Source organism: Macrosteles quadrilineatus, unplaced genomic scaffold (genome assembly GCF_028750875.1).
Source record: "Macrosteles quadrilineatus isolate MER2022 unplaced genomic scaffold, UCM_ALF_1.0 Scaffold_7__1_contigs__length_78375512, whole genome shotgun sequence".
NCBI lineage: Eukaryota > Metazoa > Arthropoda > Insecta > Hemiptera > Cicadellidae > Macrosteles > Macrosteles quadrilineatus.
The window spans coordinates 6,217,134-6,244,042 of NW_026542600.1; the positions used below are offsets into that span (position 1 = coordinate 6,217,134).

A 26,909-nucleotide genomic window follows, 5' to 3' on the forward strand; every position below is an offset into this window, starting at 1 on the left:
GTTGTCCTTGATCATTGAGAATTAATAAAACACCCTGATTAAAGAAACAGCCGATCTTAGCCATTAAAAAAGAAACAGGCATACCAATCTAAAATCCTGCTTCACTATTTCGGTGCAGCGTTGTGTACCTACCTATCTCAATATGATGATGTAAATTAAGTTCTGTTTTACATTCTAGCTTATCGTTCACAGCTGATAAAGTACACTATTTCAAGGTTGCATAAAATTTTGGTTTTCAGATAACAATCTTTGATTTCCGAGCAGGGGTGATTTCAACACAACATATTCTTAGTCTGGTTTTTTCACAATTTTATTCACAAATAAATTTATTGCTAATGTATTTTATATTGAAAAAACTTTAACCATGTACCAAACGTCTTTTGATGAAAGTAAAAGTATCTTTGAGCCATCCTTAAAAATGTTTGAACACATCTTCCCTGAACTCTAGTGGACAACGAGAGAACTGTGTTCTTATAATTGCTCTGGTAAGTGCTGCAGTCTGGTGAGTAACTTTGAAACTGCTGTATCAGGTGTGTTGGGAAGTATACCCACTTTATCCCTATCGTACTTTAAATATCTTGTGGTATAGTAACGTTAACGTATCTCCATCTTTTTCAGAATGTCTAAAGTGGTAAAATTCAGTAAATGAACTCAGATTTTCTCTTTAACATTTTCATATAGTCTATATGGGTAAGTTTCCTATAGTAAATGTGAACAGTCTTCAATATAATGATTCAAAAAATAAAAACTTGAAGCAGCTTTATTACCTTATAAAACTTAAGTGGGCCGTAGTACCACAAAAACACACATCCCCTGGTGGACTTTATCCCTATTGTAGACAGAAGGAAGCCCTTAAAGTCAGTTTAATAAATACCATGTAGTTACTCCCAATATTTTTTGTTTCCAAGCTCCAAAACAACAAATAATTGGTTTAACTTAGATATAAAATAATTTTATGTTACAGTAATATGTTAATTATCCGTCCTACCACGACTGTGGCTAGGTTGGTTTAAGAAAATATCATTGATTTTTGTTGTCACACCTTCACATTATAGGACGCTAGATACTAGCATGGAGGCATTATGCGAAATATTACAAGCTGGTCCTGAAGGGTCGTGGTAACACATGGATAAAATCCATTGGTAATTTGTGGGGTTTAAACCCGGGAACCCAGAAACTAAAGCCCTGCGCTTGACCACTATACCAGCTAGCTCCAAAGTTAAAAGGAAAGGTCAAATAGCTGGAAAAGTTATAACAGATTTTCCACTTTGCGTCAATCACAAAAAATTACATAAAAAATAACCGACCAAGTAGAGGTATGGTATGGTAGCTGTTCATAAATAGCTTTCTATCTGTTAGACTTTTATTCTCAACCTATACATAGTATATGGAGAGAGTATTGAGTTTGGCCCACAAAATAATAGTAAAATCACATTTCCAATGACATCTCAACCTACTTTAAAAGTTAAGTATTTTATAGCCCTTTTACCTCTAAAAAAAATCTGTACAACCCCCATCGCTGTGAAAATTACTGTTCGTGCGAAAGTATCGGATTACCAAAAAATAGCTTTCCTATTTTGGTTAAATTTGTATGTTATGGTCCTTTTAACTCTGAATGAATAGTGCAACTCCCATTGCTGTAAACGTTATGGTTAAAATGTCATAGCAACTTTTGTGATTTTCCCCATAAAACATCATTGTTACTCTCACCGTTTCCCTATGATGAGACTTGTTGAAAAGCTTATGGGAAAAGTATTAGTTTGCTGGTACCGTTTATCTGTGTTTGTTTACTTCAATATCATATTCAATTATGCTTCAAAGCCCCTTAAGCCCATCACTGTTGAATTTGTCAAATATAAGTAAAGCAATGCTCGTTCACTCAGGTACAGGATTTGGTTTGTAAATCATGTGAGGCCTAGCAGAGAGTTATGTAAGTGTGAGTGTGAAAAATATGGAATGAGCAGAGTTATAAAATAATGAGAAAGCACAGTAATGTGCTGGTACAGTTGGGAAGGGCAAGTATCATTGCATTCGCCAATAATATGTACATTCAGACAACCGAAGACTCTTGTGTGATACGTACAGTGATCTTTTTAAGATGTTGACTGCCCAAAAGAGAGGTACTTGCATTTTCCCGTCCACATAGGCATCGGCACTGTACGTGGAAAATACTCAGAGAAGTAAAGGGTGAGCCGGTACAGTACCAGGGTAAACTGTACTAATAAAATGCAGTGGCAGGTACCAGGATCTGAACCCACAATAGTCCGAGATCCATTGGTACACCAGACAACTAAAAGTTTGCCACTGTAATTAAAAGTTTGTTAATTAAACCTACACACACACATCCTGTAATGATTTAGTCAGCATTCTGTTGAGGTCAAAGATGTAGCTAGAGTAGAGAGTGCACAAAGCAGGTGACATGTGTATTTGTCGGACATCAGAATGGAGGTGAAGTTGTATTGGACCTGTTTCTACAACTAAAATAATGTATTAATTACAAACGGTGGACCGATGCTTTTAGGTGTCAAATGAGGTGATTCGCTAAATAATCCCTCCCTTTAGGGGGCTTTGAAGCATAATTGAATATATGATATTGAAGTAAACAAACACAGATAAACGGTACCAGCAAACTAATACTTTTCACATAAGCTTTTCAACAATTCTTATCATGGGGAAACGGTGAGAGTAACTATGATAAAATTTTGGGAAAATCACAAAAGTTGCAATGACTTTTTAACCATAACGTTTACAGCAATGGGAGTTGCACTATTTATTCAGAGTAAAAAGGACCATAACATACAAATTTAACCAAAATAGGAAAGCTATTTTTTGGTTATCCGATACTTTCGCACGAACAGTAAGTTTCACAGCGATGGGGGTTGTACAGATTTTTTTACAGTTAAAAGGGCTATAAAATACTTAACTTTTAAAGTAGGTTGAGATGTCATCGGAAATGTGATTTTTCTATTATTTTGTGGGCCAAGCTCAATACTCTCTCCATATACTATGTATAGGTTGAGAAAAAAGTCTAACAGATAGGAAGCTATTTATGAACAGCTACCATACCATACCTCAATGTTGAAAGTTTCAACCTCGTCATATAATCTCACCTAAGACTAAAAAGTCGCTTGGAATTTAACAATTCCCTACAACACAAATGTAGGTCATGTCTCAGATGCAAGTTAACATTTCACGCTCTATGCTTTGCATGAACCAACAGTGTTTTTTGTAAGTTGGTACATTTTTCCTGTATCGGTATGTGGCATGCAAGAAACCTCATAATCTATCCTCAGGCTATCTTGAGTATACATATGGGAGTGTAGCTTCAACAGAACCCCTGATCTATATCTTTATATTTAAATCAGTCAAAATCTGTATAGCTACTAAATAAGTTGACAAAGTTAATCTTAAAGAACTGCCCTTTATTCCGATGTAAATAACTAAAACTTGATGCACAAAACACACTTCATGAATGGCCAATTGAAAACGTCCTAGAGGCAGATAAAACTCTAATTATAATATCCCCAAAATAATGCTATGGCGTATACCAGTCAATTATCTGAACCAGTTAAAATTCCCTTATTAAAATCCACAAATCAAACTATTCTCAACACTAAGCCCTCTTTAAATTGAACTTCCCCTTGCCAACTCCCTGCAAAGGACTATCCTTAAGACAAAGTAACCAGTACTCACCCAACACACCACTAGGCACCCTGCCCCGGCCGACTGACCCCTTTCCCTACCTCAGGTGGTCTACTTATTGAGCTTGACAGCCTACTTAGTGGAAGGCCCTCAGTGTTTACATAAACAACTCCAGCTCGCTTCCCAGCTTGCAAGACCTGACCACAGGCCATCAGCCCAGCTTGCCTATCCTACATCATAGGTACTGAACAGTACTTATAAATAAGGTATAGTTCTATTAATTTTATTAGGAATAAAACATTGACTGTCCTTTACCAGACTACTGATCTATTGTAACCTATCTTTGCCGTTGGGGACTACAGTGATGAGTTAGTATACGAGGGCAGTGTTTTTCTAGTCTGACTTCTCAGCTCAAGACGCATAACAGTATTGAACTGTAGTTTGGTAATTTCTTGGTTGCCACTGCTGCTATCAAACAAATTAAACAGAGTCATGAATCTTTATTGTAAATTTACTCTACATTTTATTAGATATCATTCACCACACTTATACAATCAAGAATAATATTTTGCAGCGCAAGCAACAATGTCAAAGGCACCATATGTTTGGGTCAAAAACACCTGATGTTCCGCTCCATATTCCAGATGGAGTATCGGAATAATATTGAGATTGATACTCTTTAATCGCTTTTGATTTCTTCTTGAGCAAAATATTACCTTTGCTGTGTTGTGAAAATCTCAAGACAAGAAGTCCATATGACATTACAGATGAGGAAATAAGAATGATAAACAATTGACTGAGTACTAATGATTGAGACTTGAAACAATTTAAGAGATAAAATATGTCAGAAAACTACCAAAAGAACCCTTGATAGATATATTGTGAATCGAGTAAATAAAAATACAGATCTTCATTGGATGCCTAGCTGTCTGATAAGCTTCAAGCTTGGTAACCCAGTCAGCACAGAGACGTGTATAATACGTAAAACTTGCCTTGAGCCGAAGTAAATCTAAAGTAAACGTATTGCACGTATTGCATGGATATAGAATACATCTATAATACGTCAATTTTCGTACTAACTAATACATCAATTTATTTATGGAATGTAAATAATTTATATTGAGTATACATCATATTTTTTTAAGAAATAGGCCAGAAAATTTGTTTAACTCAGCATGTATATTATGTGAAAATTTTACATATTTATAAATACTTTATGTAGTTTGCCAAGATTGAGATAAACAATACGTCAATAATGGCTCATGGGCTGACTGGTAAGTATTTATTCTCACTAGTATGGCAGTGTGTAATCTTAAATATCTTTCTTTCAATTTAAAGTTTAAGTTTTTAAGTATTTTTACATTAAGAATTTTGAATTATATTTGACTGCATACTGTATGAGTTAAAGTGTTTTTGCACCATGTTGCTTTGCTCTACTGATAATAAAACCTTTGCGTATTTCGGCCACAGAGTATAAAATTATAATGTCATTGGTCAATAAATGTACCTATTAATGGCTCTGAGATTAAAAATGCCCATACCTCACACATCAGAGATTCATCCAGTGTTAGGTGGTATCAAAAAATTTACATCAGAAGGTAATCCGTTAAAATTGGAAATATTTAAAATAAAATAATGGAATAAGTCAAGCAGTTATGATTATAAAAAGCTGTGCTGAAAGTTAATGAAGGAGTTGAAGGAGGTAGTCGCTGATAATAACAAGTATTAAATGTATACAACATTGAGCCAAAAATACATCATTTTTGTGAAATACAGTAATTAGTACAGGTGTAACAAATTAAGAAGCTATGCATTACAGTATACTTCTTTATGTTAAGTAGGCCTTATTAGAATGCATGAAAATAAAATGATGTGACGTTAGTGTTAAATTTCTTTATGGGACATAACTTTGAAGGAGACACAAGTACTTCAGTGTATTCCACAGACTCATAGGTACACCTTTGATAGAAGAGATACAAAGATTAGCTTCTTCCTATTCGACAAAAGGAGTTTTAATGTAGCAAAAACCTTCTTTTAAATCCTGAAAAATCTAATTTTGTATAATTTTCTACAAAACAAAACAAAAAGAAATTAAATCCAGACATAATTTTAGAAGATTATAAATTACAGCAGGTAGAACATACAAAATTTCTTGGTTTAATAGTTGATACAAATCTAACCTGGGACAAACATGTTGATCATGTTATCAAAAAAATGTCTTCAGGAGTATCTGCTTTAAGACAAATGTATAAAGTTTGCAGCTTAAAAACAATAGTATCAATATATTATGCCTTAGTTCATTCTAATTTAGCTTATGGAATCAGTATATATGGAGCAACAATATCAAAAAACTTAAAACGGATTTATCGTACCAGAAAAGGGCAATTAGGGCAATGTTTAATTTGAAAAGGAAAGTTTCGGTAAAACATATTTTTACAGATCTTGGAATACTAACTGTTCATGGACTATATAACTTGGAAACTATTATTTATGCGAAAAATATTACAAAAACTCAGGCATCAAACAAAATTAGTCATAATTATAACACTCGTTCTCAATCTCAAATTGATAGACACAATCTAGAATTTTATAAAAAGAAAACGAAATTCACAGGAAATAAATTTATGTCTCATCTTCCAAAAACACTTCTAACTGAAAATGATACAAAAAAGTTTAAAAATTGTCTGAAACAGTATTTGATTAAAACTGCCCATTAATATTCTCTTGAAGAGTTTTGGGAGAACAAATAAAATAAATATTCTGTCTTATTCAATGTAAAACATTTTATTTTGTAAGATCTGACTCTATTCCTGTACAATTGTACTTAAATGAATAAAGGATAATTTGATTTGATTTGATGTTTCTTATAATTTCCAAGTGCTTGTCTAAAATTTACGAATATCTTATTGTGCCAGTATTTAGTTTGATTTAACTTGTCTGTTTCTCTTGTAATCAGTCTCGACATGAAACCATGGCAGTGAAATGGTTAATCACAGTGAAAGGAACAAATCACACTCAGCGCAACACAAGGTGGTGAAACATTTATTATCACCGTCACATCGTTACTGTACATCAAATTTACAGAAATTCAAAAAAATAAACAATCTACAAGTCGTGTTTGGTTAGAAGTCGTGGTCTCCCTAAACTGTAGTAAATGGCATAAAAAACGTGGTGATGATCTCTGGCGAAGGGGTTGAGAACTACACAGAATGCGGTGGTCCTGAAACAGACGACATCGGTTATAATACACAGTTCAGCCTCTAACATGAGAAAACAACATTGAAAGTGCGGCTTGAATTTTTATTTACAAATATTTTAACTGTATAATGTTTTATTATTAAGTAGGCTGCTTGAAAAGTTACTCCTGGAGAGTTAAGTAAGAGGTATGTAAATAAAAACATCATAATATACAGGGTGTTTGTTTTAACGCAACCCAAGTTACAAGTACTGTGAGACACTGTTCAACGAAAATTAAGCGTATATGTTGGTATCTCTGTTTTCTTTACTTCATTGCCAATCAGCTGATATACATTGTTGCAAAGTTATTGATGAGGTTAAGTTAAAGTTGTGATTTCAGTACCTAATAAATAAACTATTATTGACATGTACAAATTTAAGCAAACTGGATCCGTAGTAAACAAATGTAACGTAGACTTACAATACATACTCTATTTGAGATCGCAGAAAAACACCCTGTATAATCTTTAAACAACATGGTGTTTTCGCAAGCTCAAAGAGTATGCATTGTTGGCCTACTTTGTTGTTTTCTACAGATCTTCCTCTAAATGACCTTGGCTATTTAACAAGTCTATAAGTAGTTAAATTATTTTATACTGGAATACATAATTTCAAACCTTTCTTTCCATAGAACTAATGGTTTACTTTCACTTTGATTTATATAACTCTACAATACATACTCTTTCATCTTGCGAAAACACATATTGAGTTTTACAATTAACTCAAACTTCTTCATTATTATAGTTGTTATATCACTTGGTTCTGCCTTTTTTACCATTCTCTTGCGTATTTCTTAGTGAAAATGTTTTTTACAATTCGTTCATACTTTTTTATTATAATGTTCCTATGTTTTATTATAATATTCCTCTCTATATCCCTTAGAGATTTTAAAAACAACGATATATCGTTTCATAGCACTGAAAGGGTTAAATACATTAACTTAGGAAATAATCTACACATAAAAAGAACGATTTATTTAATGCTGTAGGCCTACATTTGCCTTTCAATTCCATTACCTGTTGTTGAATTTTAACTGTAATGTTGTCACTATTTTATTAATTAGGCTAATTTTGAATATCAAGACAATAAGAAAATATATAACAAAAATTAATCCCGGTATTTGTAGTAAACATTAAATAAAACTTAGTTTTTGTTGTAATTTTCCTGGTTTTCCTATATATTTTTATATTCTGATAGCATTGTTTGAAACCAGAAACTCATAAGATCAAAAGACATTTAGTTTACAATGTAATATTGAATTTAACTTTGATTTAGTTGGAAGAGGTTATCGTAATATATAGCCATTTTAGGGAAAATAATGTTTTGCAGCAAAGTTTCGGGAACACATTTATGATCACTGTTGTGTTTCAACTGAAAAATATCATCTAAATAGTCCGTGACTAACTGGTGCTGCTACCTAGTAACACATTGAACAACCATCTGTAGCGCTATCTGTTCGCAATCGGTGGCGTCGGCTTAAATACCGGGTTTTGACTCCTAAGTCTTTAAGCACAGATAGCCGAGAAGCACACATACGTAAATTATAAATATAATGTATGTTCAACTTAGATCTACAATACGTATATCAGAGAGATAGGTTACGTAAAATGTACGTATAATATACGCTCAAATGTCCTATTTGTTGACGTACAATATACGTCGATGTAAGGTCTACATAGACATAAAATATCCTTAGATTATATGTATAAATATAATGTATGTTCAACATAGATCTACAATACGTATATCAAAGAGATAGGTTACGTAAAATGTACGTATAATAAACGCTCAAATGTCCCACTTGTTTACGTACAATATACGTCGAGTTAAGGTCTACATAGACATAAAATATCCGTAGATTATATGTATAAATATAAATATAATGTATGTTCAACGTAGATCTACAATACGTATATCAGAGAGATAGGTTACGTAAAATGTACGTATAATATACGCTCAAATGTCCTATTTGGTGACGTACAATATACGTCGATGTAAGGTCTACATGGACATAAAATATCCGTAGATTATATGTATAAATATAAATTACGTGTACACTGTGTAAGTTAATGGAACAATTTATATTTATACATATAATCTACGGATATTTTATGTCCATGTATACCTTAAATCGACGTATATTGTACGTCAACAAGTGGAAAATTTGAGCGTATATTATACGTACATTTTACGTAACCCATCTCTCTGATATACGTATTGTAGGTCTAAGTTGAACACCAATTATATGTATAATTTACGTATGTGCGCTGACTGGGAATTTTGTTTTGAATTATTGATATAAATAGTACGTCAATCCTGAGGGTATTGAAAAATGTCTGTCTATAATATTTTTTATCCTCGCATTAACTTGATTTTAAACCAATACATAATGATGATTCCAACTAAATCAAAGTTAAATTCAATATTACATTGTAAACTATATGGCTTTTGATCTTATGAGTTTCTGGTTTCAAACAATGCTATCAGAACATAAAAATGTATAAGAAAACCAGGAAAATTACAACAATAACTAATTATATTTTCTTAATGTCTTGATATTCAAAATTAGCCTAATTAATAAAATAGTGACAACATTACATTAAAATTCAACAACAGGTAATGGAATTGAAAGGCAAATGTAGGCCTACAGCATTAAAGAAATCGTTCTTTTTATGTGTAGATTATTTCCTAAGTTAATGTATTTAACCCTTTCAGTGCTATGAAACGATATATCGTTGTTTTAAAAATCTCTAAGGGATACAGAGAGGAATATTATAATAAAACATAGGAACATTATAATAAAAAAGTATGAACGAATTGTAAAAAAATATTTTCACTAAGAAATACGCAAGAGAATGGTAAAAAAGGCTGAACCAAGTGATATAACAACTATAATAATGAAGAAGTTTGAGTTAATTGTGAAAAGTATATATAGGACTACTGGGGAGAACGCACGACATACGACAAAAATCGTATAGTGGGCGAGCGCCCATTTGATCGTGTACTCCACTGCGAGTTAGACAGTCGTACGACAGTCGTGTATCACAGTGGCAGTGGACGACTGCTTCACGACAGTTTGTCGTAGTCGTGAGATTATCGTACATTGGGCGAGCTCTTATAAGATCCAATGGTTCACTGTTGAAATGTTGTCGTTCCGACACAGTGTCGTACGACCGAAATCGTATAGTGGGCGAGGGGCCAAAGATTTTTACCGTCAACATATTATCTAAACATATAACTGTAAAGGAAACAGATACTGTGTTTTGAAATTAAACACTTATTGTTATTTAGCACATTCACAATGATTGTGCATTGTGCAATCACTCATCGAAAGCAATACACTGCATGGCTGTGTTTATTGACGTAGTTCTAGAAAAGCTCAACAGGTAGCAGCAAACTACAGTCGCCAACAAGTCCTCATTATCCAATGCAAGGAAAAGTTTGAATACAATTAGTTGTGCTGCCCATCCAACATCATGAAACAAGCCATTTATTTTTGGGATAATTTACAAAAGTATTGACTAACGTAGTACTAGTATGCAAAGATAAAACCAATTGTCAGTATGACTATTGTTAAACTATTAATAATAAGTTTAGTTTATGTTGTCAAATAATACCTTAAATAAACTGTAAATCTATTTTATATTGTTGTGTGATTACAGCCTGAACTATTCCTAAGATGTCTTTAGATAATGCAGCGAAGTCGAAAGTCATTAAACATGCAGCCTAAGATTTTGGAAGATTTATAATGTATTCTATACCTTTGTTTAGAACAAAGTTTGTAGCACAATATGTAGTTTGTATCAATAAATGTTATGTATTCATAAATAAATGTTATGTATGTCACCATATTATAATGTATAATGCTATGTTTAGTTTTAAACTGAATATTTCATAGTCAATGTAATAGAATACAAGGTTTCTGTTAAAGAATTTCCCACCAGGGCCTCTGTTTAAAAAGATAGCATGTTAGAATTTCAGGATCACCTCAGAGACCACGAATGATAAAGAGATAACATTAAAGATTTAAGATTACCTCGGAGACCACAAATTATAAAAAGATAACATATAAGGATTTCAGGATCACCTCAGAGACCACAAATGAGGGAGGCGCTGGGGATATCTTCTTCATCTGCTTGTCGCAGTTGGATAGTGACAGCGTTGTCAAACTCTCCACTGGACACCAGTCTGACAGTCGTAACTCCGCACAGAATTGTCTCCACCACACGCTCTGATAATGTAAAACACTATGTTTAATCAAAATCTTACATAAACACAAAACACATAAGTGATGTCTAGACCAATTTGTCTTTGCCTTGGAATAGTGAAATATGAAAAGGACATATTCTTGTACTTCCAGTAAAAAATGATTTTGGATTAAGGTCTGAGCATTATAAAGTTGTATCATCTGTTTACAGAAAATTATGTGATCTAACCAAAGAAAGTGTCAAGATAGTAATACATTAGGCTCTTCTTACTACCAAAGGAAGCCATGAGTATCCCCAGGTGCTTGTTTGGAAACATCCTTAACCTTAGTAAAACTGTCATCCATATTCAAGACAAAATCCTTTGAATAATCACAGGAGATCATGAATAATCAACCAGAATCATCTAGACGGTAAAAAATAGACTATCTGACATGCCTTCATGTCACATGTCTGTAAATTTTGAAGATGAAGATGTAAATTGGTAAATTTGAACCCAAATATTAAGATAAATAAATAATAGTGACTTTGGTTGAATGTTTCGTGTAAATTAACAAAAGTCCTGAAATTATTATGGAAACAAAACAAAACTGACTGCCACAAAACTCTGTATTCAGCTAACTTGCTGTAACACACAAGAACATAGCATGATTATTATACATATATTTTTTTACAAGTTAGAAGATAAAGTGCGATTAAGCATTTTTATTCGTCTCATGACGTTTTACCTTGTCCGGAAGTTTGAAATAATTCAAAGCTAAATGTTTTGGTAAAGCAATAAAACAATATGGATGTCGGACCATATTGTTTCAAAAGTACAAAATAACTCAATTTCTGAGTCACTTTATTATAATAATGTAAGATGAAGATCAAAATGGGTATATTTAACCCCAAATATTTGGGAAAATTATAGCGAGGTTTCGTTTCTATAAGCCAAAAAAACGTTAATGATGCTTAAGTTTCTGGGGTTGGTTCTAAAGTTAATCTTCGTCACCTCATTTAGTGCGATAGAAATTGGAAAGCATTGCATCTCGTACCTGGCAGAGAATCTGTGCCACAAATAGAGTCTATGACGCTGTAGGTAGACAGGTCCAATCCCTCACTGCCTCCCAGCTGTACAAAGTCGGGCATTCCTCGCTTGTCACACTATAATAAAGCAACATAAGACAAAATAAAACATGGCAAAACATCAGATCAAACTTTACAAACCATCGGGCTGAATAAAATTATACAAATATTGTTATTGTTCGTGTAGGCCATATATGAACGGAGTGGAGAATCTTGCTGTTGACACATGCCCTTTTTCAGTTTTATAAATAATTTGACCATCAGTTCACAGCTAGTTTGTCTAAACTGAAGCATTTCCACTTAGCAAAGGTAAGTAAAGAATTTGAGAGATTAATAATCAAAACTTTAAACTTGAAAATTTCAAACTGAAACACTACAATGTGTTTAATTTATAATTAACGAATTGTGGATATTTATAGGCATGCACTGTGGATTCGATACTCCCTGGTGTGGATTAACGTCTGCACTAGTGAGTACTACGACTATCCGCAGTACTATTCTGATGATTAGACCAATTCGTTAATTACAAGGCAAACATGTGGTTCGGATTCCACTATAAACTGTAGGTCCCTTAGTTGTCATTGGCTGTATGGCCTATTAATTAACAGCTGTGTCAAGATAACAGTGGTACAGGAATATGTCGGCCTTAGTCACTAACAAGATTACAAGATCACCCCACTCATCCTACACTCATCTCCATTCATACTTGGCTTAAAATACCTACTTTGTATGGTCGCCATTTCAAAGTAAAGTATTAAATTATAACTGCTGAAAAGTGTTTGAAAATAGGTGAAAACTTGGCATTTTGATCGCAGATATTTCAATACTTAGATAAAACAAGTCCCCTCTGCATTTTTATTTCTATTCTAAGTACATTTAGATTACTTTTGACAACTTTTGACAAGTTTGTACTTGCTCTGAAGTTTTAGTAGCATTTGCAGTTTCATTAAAAATATGAATTTTCTATATTAAACTAGTCATTTTTGCTTACCCACAAAGTCTGTGTTTTGTTTAAGAAATGACCAATACACCAAAATATACTAAGAGAATTTTAAAATGATACTTGGTGTTTTATGGCCAATTTTGGCATTTTGTATCAAATAAACCAACTATAACGAAATTTACCTTTACCATAACCTTATATAATGCACCTAACGTACATTATACATGCATTATACATACAATTAAAAAAGTGAGTTTATGCCTATTTCAGTTTTGTCAAACAAAGATAATGAAAAGACCCATGGGAAAATGGCACATTCTAATAGGGTCCAACAATTAATTTTAAGGTTAAAATAATAATACAATACACTTTTACTTTTCAAAGACAAGTAAATCTACTTCATAAAGAATGAAGTAGATACGTAAGTAAGTAGAAGTAGATACGTAGATACGCCTGTTTAACTACCTTAAACAGGCTGCAAATATAATAAAAGTAGCGTAACTGTTTCTTTTGTCCCTTTTTTAAAATCCGACTGTGGTTAAAATTGAACTGAAGGATCAGCTGTTGGATTATAATAGTTCATATTTCAGCCATTTTAAAGAAAGTTAGTCAGCAACACAGGATCTTTGAAAGTGATTTCTAGTAACAATTTGAAACACTAAAATACCTTTTTCTTTCTACTGTCAGTTGTTCTATCCATTCATTAGCTCTAAAATTACTCCTCAATCGTGAAAATCGTTTGATTAGAACAGCTGGAAAAGGAATACAGAGAACCCCTTTAGTAATTAAATAGATTGCAACAAAGTGTTATTCACCTTGTGAATGGTTCCTGTTTCGACTTGCAGGTTTCGTTTACTGAAGGCCATCCCCACGCCCAGCTGCAGCACACGTACCTGCGCAGGATACACCGCGGTCAGGCTGCAGTTGACATGCTTGCCATAGTTGCGCAGAGTGTACACATCCGACGTACCCTCTATCAGGATGTTGCAAGCTGCAAAGAAAAACTCCATGCAGAATCCCAGAATGTTTCTTGACCAAAGTCATATAGATTTCAATTTGTGCATTCCTAATAAGATTTGTTCCTACATTCACCCGACATAGTTGGGCTTCCTTGCACTAAATATAGTACTGAAAGCTGCTAATAGCTGCATTTAGTTACTTTGTCGCACCATTTACACTTTGTCGCACGGTTTATACTTTGTCGCACGGTTTATACTTTGGCGCACACCAGTATTCCAACCAAACAACACAAAACAGCGTGGTTTTATTATGCACGTAATCCGTGTACACTTGGAAATAGGTTGGCGACACTTGACACTACTAATATGATCAGCTGATTGACTATTGATACTACGATTTAACCTGTCATTTCGTGTGTATATTCTATTTTCGTTCAACGCTTAGTTTGAACATAACCTAAAGCGTAGTATTTGAAAGAATAATTGTAAGTGGGCCTAACATGTTTGAGAATAACGTCCAACGCTTGGGTTTAACCTAACCTAAAAACGTGTTGTATAGTGTTTGAAATACTAACTATTTATATGCTTTATAGTGACTGTAGGAAAAATATAATGTGTAACACGATCGCAAATGTCCTTTGCTCAGTAGTTACACAAATAACTATTGGTGCTAACGTGTGCCTTGAGTTTTGGATGTGCCATTGTGTCAATATCTATGGGTTTCCTCCTAAACACATGATAACTTACTGACCAGAAACATTTTTAAATGTACAATGAATGCACCAGTGAATGATCGTTTAAACCCAAGTTTCCAGTTGTATCTTTTGTATCCGACATAGGAAAGTAGGATATTAGGCTTTAGTTTAAAAAAGTACTTTCAACGTTTTTTCCTGCAGTTTAAAGTAATGTATTATCTTAAAAAAGATTGTTGAAAAATGAAACTTATCACATATAAATCATTGCACCAGTGAATTATGATTTTCACCTCTAAGTTGGACACCCTGTATAATAAACAGTAACCTGTAAATCGCGGTCAAATTCTGAGTATAGTTATCCACACATGATTTCTGATGATATTTCGTGTTTAACATCAAGCACTTAATCCATAATATACCATCGCCATCAAAATCTATCGAGAAAATTGATCCACATCTAGTTATAACCCAAATTGAGCCAGTGATGAGTGCTCCAGTAAATGAGCAGCGGTTAATAATAAATTGTTAGGATGTTCATCTTAAAATGAGTGGAGATTGTTTAACGTGTTTACTGTTAATTAAATACTTTCAATCAATAACCAAAGAAACCATAAAACCATGAGAAATACAAACAACCTTGTTTGTACAAAACGCTATAGTGGGAGTCTTGAAGATGAACTGAGTTTGGAACACTTAATTTTGATTGTATTACAAAAGGATGATTTACACTTTCTTTTAGAACCAGCGACAAAACTCCAAACAGACTCTTAAGTTACTTTTAAGACCATTTGTGATAGACTAGGTAAAACAAAAAGCTTAATATGATGTTTTTTTTATATGAAATAGTAATTCACTGGTACACTCGCCCTAAATTATCCTCGGTACTGTACATTTTATTATATTTTATACAATGAAGAACAACAATTTTCAAATGACTGTCTTTTAATCATTAAGAAAATTACCTACATTTCTAGACTAAAGTTATAAACAGGAATAAATTAATTTTGAATTATAATTTCATATTTTTGCGAAAGAAAAAATATTTCCTCTGCTACCCAGGATAAGTCCTCCTTAATTGGTAGCAATGGTGACAAACTAACGCTAAAAATTATAGGAAATATTTAAAGCAACAGGAGTGAAAGTAAGTATTATGCAAAATACAGGTACAATGTAGACTAAGGTCATTAAGGTTCATTAACAGGTCATGTTTCTACAATGAATTATAAAAAAAAAACACGTTATAATATACAGAGACGTACAAAATAATCTCCATGCTACAAACATAAATTAAGAGTTCTATTCTTTCATGTGATCTAATCTTCAAGGTTTTTCGTGGAAAACGTTTTATAATTTAATAAAATATATTCTCCCAACAGGTAATCAATGGGAGATGATGAGTGGAAAATTCCCCAGTCAATCATGTTTCGACCTGCCAATGTTACTTCCCTGAACGGTAAAGCTTGTCAAAGCATGGACACATCATGAGCAATCAAAGCATCAAAGCATGAGTCCAGGGACACCAAAACCGTTGATTGGAAATATCTAACCTTTATTAATTTTCTCTGAATTACATAATCCAATTCTTGTTATGTTGATTAAGGACAACCAGTAGACGTTTCAGTGGCAATAATAATTCTAAAATCTCACTTGATTTAAAACACATTAATTCTTAAACCTACCTAAACAAAACTAAAAGGTTTGCCGCATCAATATTGTGCTGTAACTAATGTGCTTAGTTTAGAGACATTTCTTGGATACTTTGGAGAAAATGTGAGCCAAAAACTTTATGATTAGTTTAATTTATATTCTAAGGCTAGCAATAGCTTTGATTTCATTATTAACACTCAGTTTTACATCAATATATTCGTTCAGATTACTTGCTCTCATTCATATGTTTGGTATTTTAATTTTATAACCAACATTAAAAGCTTAGGTAATTTTATTGAGATGATTTTTTTTATCTTGTCTTCTGGTTTTGCTTCTCCAAGTACTTTTTCATCCTATAAGACTGTAGTTTTCTTTCGTCTGAATCACCTCTTATTATCCTTTGTTTATTTACTTTGATTTTGTATAATAGTATCTCTGTATAAATAGTATACAGTACTGATTGATGAAGCTTGGGATGATCAGTGACTGCTCAAAATATTCTTTTAAGTGCGAAAGCTGCAAAACTTGGTACACTTTATTCTTACGTCATATAAAACCTTATTAAAAAAAAAACTGCTTTATATGTTTACTATAGCCTGGCACTAACCTTTAGCACTATGTCAAAGCCTTTCCAATTAATTTAAAATAAAAATCTATTATAAAAATACAAAGTTCCAAATATTTTGTGACAGTTATAAAGAGGTAACATGACACTAAATATCAATTTACTTTTACATCCTACTGAACAAAGAGGTTTCAAATGATATTTTTCTATCGACTTTTTTTATAAAAGTAAAACACAGCACCTGACCAATGCCATCAAGAAATATTATCACATAGTAACTTTTTTATAGTGTCAGTATTATGTATAAAGACAGATATAAAATTAAATTTTCAGACATCTTAGTGTCACTATGTAACAATGCAGAAAATCCCCTGACAAAAAAGGTTTAAAAGATATGGATTGTTGGTCATGGTTTGGACAGCAGTGAGGCAAGTGATGGGGAAGGTAACACTGTACACTGACCAACACAGTTTGTGTCAAAGCGATTGACTTTGTGTCACCTCTAAAGGCATCAGAATATGTGACACATTTGCCTCAAAGTCTATCAAAACACGTGGATGTAACTTTATTGTGTGAGCACGTCCAAAAAATACTGTGCAATTAATAATCTAAGTGAAAATAATATTTTGTAGTTTGTTTAACATTTCAGTTTTGTGCAAATATTGCTGCAGTGAACTTGAGATTAAGAAATGTAATGTTTTATGGTGATTAAAACTCTAAGTACTACTGTCGTATATTTACTTTTCAGTTTCAACTGTTGAGCTCAATATACAAAATAGCACACACAATTACAATTAGATTTTTACCAAGTTGACACACTAGGGTGCCATATTTTTTGAATGAGTAAACGATAGTGTTGAATGAATGATACAGTATTGTTACAGCATAAGATCAGCTGTTTTTTGGAATGAATGATGTACAACCCAATTATGAAGGATATACAGTTGGGTCCAGTTTCTAACCATTAAAATATTTTGACTTTTCTCAGGATCAAACCGGCAACTTTCCACTTTACTCACGTGTGGGGTTCCTGATGTATCTGACATGGAAGCTGAAGCCTCTTCCACGTTTGGGAACTTTGTATTGCACCAAGCCAGCATTCTGAGAAGATAGAAACACAGTCTTGGGTTGACGACTGCCACAGAACTCTTGGTACCTCTCTGACATAGGTTTTGGATGATCATCTGCGCTTGGGAAGAACTGTCCATTCATCTCCCAACCATCTACGAACTATGACAACAAAGGAATCAGTAAAACATTCTGTAATCACTGATGAAGTAACAGGTTTGTATAAGTTGTACTTATGTTAGTGAACAACATGACTTAAGTGAAACAATAATAGCACAGTATTTAGCTCATATTACGAAGAGTGTCAAGTATTTGCATTAGTCAGTAGTTTAAGTCAATGAAGAGTATTTTTTTATTCATTTGATTCAATAAGCAATGTTTATATTTGATTACAGGTTCAGTTTCTATTTAATTTAAATATTTAAATTAAACACAAGTATTGTGTTATTACAAACTACTGTATTATATAAATAATACATTATGAATACATTAAAGAATGTATTATATCTTGAAGAATACTTTATTATCAGTATTAGCATTATTACTCTGTCTACTTCTTCATAGCTAAAGTTTGTGGCTATAATTAGCAAATGTGCCATCAGTGCTCTATTACAGGATCACCAAAGCGGATACCGTCCCAGGACTTCTTTCTCTTAAGCAAATAATTTGAAGTATAAAACTATTTTTAGGAAAATATTTCACATAAGTACTTATACAGTTACTCTTGTAGTCTATGAAACAGGTGGAATGAGACAGCGCGGTTTAGGATGGTAGCAGAGGTTTGAGATAACTCAAATTCTAAAAAGAAACCCTATGTACCAATACCTGAAAGTTATTATTTGATTATACAGAGCAGAGTGAATAAAAAAGGAAACACGCGAAGAGTCCAAGGGAAAAACTGGCTAACTCCGAGGAAGTAAATCTTCCAGGATGGCCAACAGAAGGTTTTTCAAGGAACTAATTGCCAGCCCATGTTCAATTTTGAAATCTGCCAGCTTATGTATCACAATTACAATGACTTGGTTTCGAACTTGGTGCTGATATTGACTTTCATTTCACTAGCTTACCTCTTAAATATTTGATGGGTAACTTCTTGTAGCCAGAGACGCAATAGGTTGAATTAATTTACATGTTATGATCACTTAGCATACCAGCATACCAGTGCTATAGGAAGAAATAAACGGATTTAGATCCCAGTTTCACATCTCAGGTTTTAGCCTGGATTCAATTTTGCACATCACTACAGACTAAACCAAGAGGGTTGTGACATCAAATAGCTAACATCCGTTGGTGATTAGCTGGCTTTGGATAAGACACAAAGGGGACCGAAGCCTCGCACTCTACTACTAGATCAGCTTGCTTCTCCTGGCACATGAGCTGGCGAAACCCCAATTAATTCGAATTACTTACAGACACTAGGCCACCAGTGTTGCAAGGTACATCGAGGTGGTCGAAGTAGACCTCCACCACCTTGTCAGGGTCAGTGATGAGGAAGACGCCACAGGCAGTCACTTCCTCTCCTCCGGGAGACTTGTAGTAGAAGTGACCTTCCTCTGAGGTCACCATCACACAGTCTGCAACAATACAAACTCAGTTTAGCCACAGACAGTCACTTCCTCTCCTCCGGGAGACTTGTAGTAGAAGTGACCTTCTTCTGAGGTCACCATCACACAGTCTGCAACAATCAAAACTCAGATTAGCCACATACAGTCACTTCCTCTCCTCCGGGAGACTTGTAGTAGAAGTGACCTTCCTCTGAGGTCACCATCACACAGTCTGCAACAATCAAAACTCAGATTAGCCACATACAGTCACTTCCTCTCCTCCGGGAGACTTGTAGTAGAAGTGACCTTCCTCTGAGGTCACCATCACACAGTCTGCAACAATCAAAACTTTGTTTAGCCACAGACAGTCACTTCCTCTCCTCCGGGAGACTTGTAGTAGAAGTGACCTTCCTCCGAGGTCACCATCACACAGTCTGCAACAATCAAAACTCAGATTAGCCACATACAGTCACTTCCTCTCCTCCGGGAGACTTGTAGTAGAAGTGACCTTCCTCTGAGGTCACCATCACACAGTCTGCAACAATCAAAACTCAGTTTAGCCACAGAGAGTCAGTTCTTCTTCTCCGGGAGACTTGTAGTAGAAGTGACCTTCCTCTGAGGTCACCATCACACAGTCTGCAACAATCAAAACTCAGTTTAGCCACAGGCAGACACCTCCAAAGTACTTTTTAATAAGATTTTGGAATCATTAGTTGAATTTAGAAGTAATTTCGGTATCATAGTTACTTTACAGAAGTAAAGTCAGACATTGAGCTCAAATAAAGTATTCTAACATTGATGATGGTTAATTTCAAGCTACTTTCAAAATCATTGTTCCTTATATATTGCACCTTGTTAATTAAACAATGATAACCGACAGGACAAATTTAATGATGGAGAGAATATTAGTTAGCTATTAGAGTTAGCTATTAGAGTCAAAGAGTTGTTTTCTATTTATGGGACTGAGCTTGGTAAAAGGAAGAAACTGTGCCGTCTTTGTATAATGGAATAAAACCTATTCATCTTATTTACTGTATTTATTAATTTATGGATTAATCTTTATATCTTTGAGATATGTAATGTACATAGTTTTACTATTTTTAAGTTTTTTACCTTTTTATACTAAAAATTTCCACTTTCATATAGACAATCTGTGAAGACAAAAAGTGTACCGGTGCTTGACGTAATATCTAGCAGGGTGACTGTGACGGGGGTTATTTTAAATACATGTCTGAGAGCTAAGCGTGTACAACAATGATAGCAGATGGTATTGGAACAGCTGTGCATGCATATTCATGATGATGGGCCGCTGAAACTAGTCAAACATATTTTACTTCGTCCAATCGACAGTTTAATATTCAAACATTTTTTAATGTTGATATTTTCTCAACATGTAATATCTTCTGTTAGATTTTATAATCATAATTAGAACATCCAATTTTGAGATTTTCACAGGTGTTTTGGTTTATAATTTTAATGGTTATATCACTTTAAAAAATCTTAGGCTGATATTTTGGGACTCGTTATTTGGTTATTTATTTATTTATCTATATTACTTATTTTGTAAAAAGTTAAAATAAATATTCATACTGTCGGATGGGTATAAAATATTATATTAAATGTTACAAGAAAATATTCAATATGTATAAATTCTCTGAAATCGAAGTATTATTCTGGTCTTTACACAATAAATCTTTTTGAAACTTTTATAAAGAGATGTAAGCAGCTTTTTGCGTTGTGGTTTTACTGTAATGAAAAAGAAAGTGTCTCTGTGAGAAGTTACCCGATGAAAGAAAATTTCTCAAACCAAGTTATTGGAAGTAGATATTGTGCAAACATTTCTTTGGTAAATACATTGCATTTCATTCAAAGTGGTTCAGGAGAAAATGTTTATTAAAATAATATTATATAGTTCCATGTAAATTCTGACTAGCTATTTCTATATTTTGACTACCATTCATACATTGAATTGGATCGTAAAGACTCTAGTTTTTGTCTTTATTCCTCAAAATTAATAGTAAAATATAAACTAATAATAATATAAACAAAATTGATATGAGCAAGTTTAAATGTATAATTAATTTTTGACATTGGCCTAATTTCTAAACTCTGAACACTGGTTTACCTTTTGATACAGAGTTTGCACCAATTAATAGTTGGCCTCACATCAATTTAATTAACTTAACCAAGATATACAAATTTTAAAAGAGTTACAGGTGGGCTAATCCTAGTAAAACGTTTAAAAAAAGACAAAACAATAGTGTGTATCAAGTATAATTTAGTAAAACAATAAACATAATACAGTACTTGGTGCAAAACAGCATTTAAACTCACTAACACACATTATTTGCATTAGACCTGTTAAAGATCCGTGTTCGATATTATAGTTTTGATATTTCCTCTATCTTTAGCCCATAGATATAATTGTACACACAATCGTGTACCGGGGAAGCACTTCTCACTATAACTGTACGTGCCTACTCCATGTTTTCTAAGTAAATATCAGTTAAACCTCTTAAGAGGAAAATTGCGTCACGTAGGATTTCAAATTCCATCCGGTTCTTTACCTAAGCATTAGTGAAATGCGTTCAATTGATCTATACGGTGATATAATACCCATTATAGCTTTATTTGAACAATTAAAACTCTTTTCATTACTTTATTACTATAAAATTTTGTAAGGATAATTATGGTCTTTCGCAAAGAAATCCCAAAAAAGACATTATTTTTGAAAATAAAGTATTGAGAAGGTTTTTTGGACCAATAAAAGACGAAAACTCGTGGAGAATAGAAAACAACAGGGAATTGAAGGAATTATATATGGAACCAGATATTGTGGGAGTGGTTAAGAGTAGAAGGATGAGGTGGTTGGGCCACATTCAACGCAGATGTGAGAGGGAGATGATAAAACAGGTGATAAGAGGTAGGCCGGAGGGAAGGAGATCATTGGGAAGGCCAAGGATGAGATGAATTAATTGACGATGTTACAACGGACCTAAGGAGTATGGAAGCAGACCTGGAGCTGGCAGAGGACAGAGGATTCTGGAGACACATGGTTAGCGAGGCCCAAGACCGCCTTGGTTCTCAATAGCCACAGGAGTAGAGTAATAAAGGATAATTATGTCGATCTAATCTGGTATCTGGTTTAGCAGAAGTAACTAGTCAAATTTCATTAATTATCTTCAATTGAACAAAGCAAGTTATGTAATCTAATATTCTGTAAATGTCATTGTTTAAGAAATGGGTTGAATTGGAAGTACTTAATTGGATTATATTAAGTCAGTTTATTTGTCAAACAGTTTGATGATAAATCTACAAGATTTCATCCACGTGCTGAAATAGATTGCTTTGAAAATGTTTGATTTCCAAAAATGTTTTGTTTAACCAGCGATTCATAGGACAATTAAATAAATAACTTTTGACCACATGGACTCTTGTGTGAAATTAGGCACAGCCAGTTAAACTGGCTTAATTTACTTTATAGGTGTGTTTTCAATCCATATGATGAATGTAGATGTGGGATTGAATTTAAGCTAAGAAAGGTCTATTGTTAGGTCAATAGCTTCAAGTTAACAGTTCATCAAAGTAGTGGTCAAATTCACATGTTTCGCCTATTCAGATATTGTTGTTATTTCCTAGAATGTTTAATCCAATGATAGATTAAACGATGACATTCAAAATAATAGTTTCCAATACATCCACATGTTGTTAAGTTGAAATTGGGGGAATTTCATTGATGAGTCTATTGTTGGATGATACATTCTTGGAAAGGAAGTCACTTGACAATGTCTCAATAGGCAGGACATGTTGTAAGGCTAACCACCACATTGAACTGTTGACGTGAAGGTATGTACTTTATTAAATTAAAGAGTAAATTGTTTCCCAAACAAAATTAATTTAACTAAAATAGCTGTGAAAATTTAGTATATTGTAGATGTGAATGGAGATGCATAAACCCCAGAGAAGTATAACACTGTTTCAATACACATTACCTTAATAAAAAAATTCAGGATCGCTATGATAAAAACGAATCAATAAAATGTACTTGCAATGACAAAACATATTTAAAGGTAGATATGGATGATAATACAGTCAGCTATACAATGGCTATAATATCTGGTTTTCTTCATAGAGGTTACATGTAGCAATCAAACAGTAAGTAACACTTAGAACTGCCCATTTGAAATGAATTTATATTTAATATTGGCAATATTTGTACATTTTACATGAAATATAATCTTAATAAACGTTTTTAAATTAAATTCTACGCAGAAGAGACCACTGAATTTGTGCACATTAGTATCTATGTTTGAGAAATGTCCATAGAAAGTCCTCTATCATAGTATAATATATTGTTAATTCATTTGGTCAGGATTCAGAAGGTAATTACATTAAATGTACTTAAAAGATAACCATTATAAACTTTAACTAGCTTGTTTCAATCAAGATAAGTTGGGGCTAGGTAACAAATTATGGCAATATAACACTAAATTAATTATGGCGGAGAAAATAGTGGAGTGCGGGACTATATACCTGGGTCTATGAGGCACCAGGTTCAAATCCCGCCAAACCACCTATGCATTGTATCTAAGTCATAATACAGCAACCGCTAGGCATTGACTATATATAATCTATATCTATATATATTATATATAGTCAATGTCCCAGGTCTAAATTTCAGCAATAGGAAAACGGTCCCGTAATAGAACCTAGGGTCCTAGAACAAAAAGGCGAAGAAATACAAGTGAGTCGTGTAGTTTTTACATAAATATATATTTTGAAGGAAACTATGACGGAGAAACAAATGTTTGAAATGTGTTTGAAACAAGGAAATTTGGCCCCAGCCACGTGGGCATGGCACAATATGAACCAAAACATAAGCCATTGAATAGATCATTAAAGCTTCGGTCAATACGCTGAATAGAAGGGTAAACATACCCTGAGAACGCAGAATGGGTTCAGCAAAGATGGATTTATACTCTATTATAACATGAATATGCATTGAGATATCTAGGAAATAATATGCAACACTATTACTACAGCATTGGTGAAAACCCTAGTAAAAGATAAAATAATTACACTGTCTCCATTGAGTACAGTTTTATACACAAAATGGCGTCACACATAATCTATCCTAAAAGAGTGTGTACATATATCTCAGATTATTATCCACACTAATCAGATAAGAATTATAGATAAAAATAGTATAAATCTGGTTACAAAGCGAATTAATTCTGACTGAAGGTCCTATTACAGTAAATCTTCCTCACAATGTAAACACTGTTAAGTTTATTTTTGAACTTATTACCTGGACATATTAAGTTAGGTTAGGTTAAATAGTGTTCAGAAATGTTACAAGTTAATAATAAGTTTTAATCTAATAACTTACCATTCGGTCTTGTACTTAATTTTCAACAACAACTACTGTACTACTATTTTTACTTTTTGAATTTAATTTATTTCTGGTAATCGGGAAATTGAAATTCTGAGCAAAATTTGCTTCTTTACCTAAAAAATATATATATTGGTTCGATAACTTTTATATATATATTAAATTTCAGCCTCATAATGAAAAGTACATTTCATATTTCCTAAACACAATTTAAATCTCTACTGCTTGGTCCATGCCATAGTCCCCATAGTCCATAGTCCGTCTGATTAGACGGAATGTGTTCAAATCTTTGGTATGATCTTTGGTATGACGTTTTACAAGTTTTAGTAAAAATATATAGAAAACCACTTAAAACAAGAGGGTATTTTAATATTGCACTGGATTGACTAAGGGGGGATTTACTCGTAGAAAACGAGGAGATGGATATAAATCAGCATTGGAGGAAGCGATGCCTAAATTTAAGGCTATCGATATTCGTGAATTTCTCCCCCGCACTTACCCTTATCACAAGAACACTTAAGCATAAGGGACGCCTACGTGGGTCAACCGAGCTAAAGGTACTTGAAATAAATACATTTCAAATGGCTTTTAGTGCAGAGTGTTCTGCAAACAGGACAAACTCCTTCTCACTCACATAATTTAAATTTAAAAATATATTTTATCCCAAGGACATCTATATATCATATGGTAGGGTCACATATACCCAGTTCACCGTTAACACATTGAAGTTACTGTTGGGGACACATTCATAAAATAGAAGACCTCACCAAGATGTATAGAATAAACTTAAATACTGTGAAACTATTTTCAAAGGAGATTCTGAACCTTGATTGGTATTCTTTTCAAAGTAAAATCATCTTTGAATACAGCTTAGTTTTAATGCGATCAATCCAATAATATATGTAACTTCAAAATCAACAAAATCCATCAATAAAACAGCTGATTCTATGACATGTCACTAACATTCACTGAGCTGGAACTAACTGAGAGTAGCATTAATATGGCAAGTCTGCTAGATATTTGAGGTGCTCTAATTTTGTTAGTTTGGTATAAACTATGCGAATCACGTCATTGGCTCATGGGTTTATTTATGTAAAATCTAAAAATACCCTAGTAAAAATAATGGCCAATGCTCGCAATTCCCTCATTCGGTGCTACCTCCATTTGCATCTCTTGATCAGTGTCAGCAATGATAATAAAGATACTGTTATTTAAAAATGTTGAATACACAGTAGTATATATAAAAAACAAGTATTGTGAAGCAGATTTAAGAATTTTCAAAGTACAAAAACACATTGATACTTTTTTGAAATGGAAGGAAATCAACAAGTTAATATTTTTATAATATTTTTTAAAGGCATTACATATCTGGTTATTAATATTCTCGTAAACAGGCACAAATTAAATTCAAACAGTAAAAATCAAACAACCAATTATGAACAATTATAATAACTTAATAACGCCCAGTTAACTAAGAAATAAAAGCAAAAAACAGATGTATGTATTTGGATTTTGACTAGTTGACACAATGTTTGCAACCCAATTAGTTATGTTGTACAAAGTTGAAAACAGTGAAAGTAAGCTTGTTTCAGCGGTGTGTAGAAGCAGGGTAGTTTCGGATGTGAAAAGCAAACTTTTTAATTACCCTTTGGTAGATGAGCGAGTGGCATGTAGATTGTAGTATACACGTGTAGAGAGATGTATAACAGTAGTTAAGCTTTGGATTGGGTACAAGCCTGCTAAAATGACTCAATTATATTCAATTTTATCACTCTAGTTCGTAACTACTATAATAATTTTTTAAGACATTACATATCTGGTTTAGATTCGTACTCTTCAATAAGTTACTATTTTTAGGGAAGTTATATTTTTTTATACTACAAAATTTTTATTGACCTAATAAATGGATAAGTTTACTATTTTGAAATAAACTTTGTTCTTTAT

The 26,909-nt window shown here is 33.2% G+C and overlaps 1 protein-coding gene across 1 annotated transcript in view; it reads right to left on the minus strand.

Annotated features, from left to right (window-relative positions):
* Positions 1-6,668: 6,668 nt before the first annotated feature.
* The window catches only part of LOC128998364 (corticotropin-releasing factor-binding protein), a 126,343-nt gene continuing 106,102 nt past the window's right edge, over positions 6,669-26,909 (minus strand). The window contains exons 3-8 of the mRNA XM_054424469.1: positions 19,440-19,603; positions 17,981-18,191; positions 13,911-14,086; positions 12,122-12,230; positions 10,967-11,110; positions 6,669-6,862 (exon numbers count right to left, since the gene is read on the minus strand). Coding sequence (XP_054280444.1) covers positions 10,968-11,110; positions 12,122-12,230; positions 13,911-14,086; positions 17,981-18,191; positions 19,440-19,603 — 803 coding nt within the window. The 3' untranslated portion in view covers positions 6,669-6,862; position 10,967. The remainder of the gene's footprint in view (positions 6,863-10,966; positions 11,111-12,121; positions 12,231-13,910; positions 14,087-17,980; positions 18,192-19,439; positions 19,604-26,909) is intronic.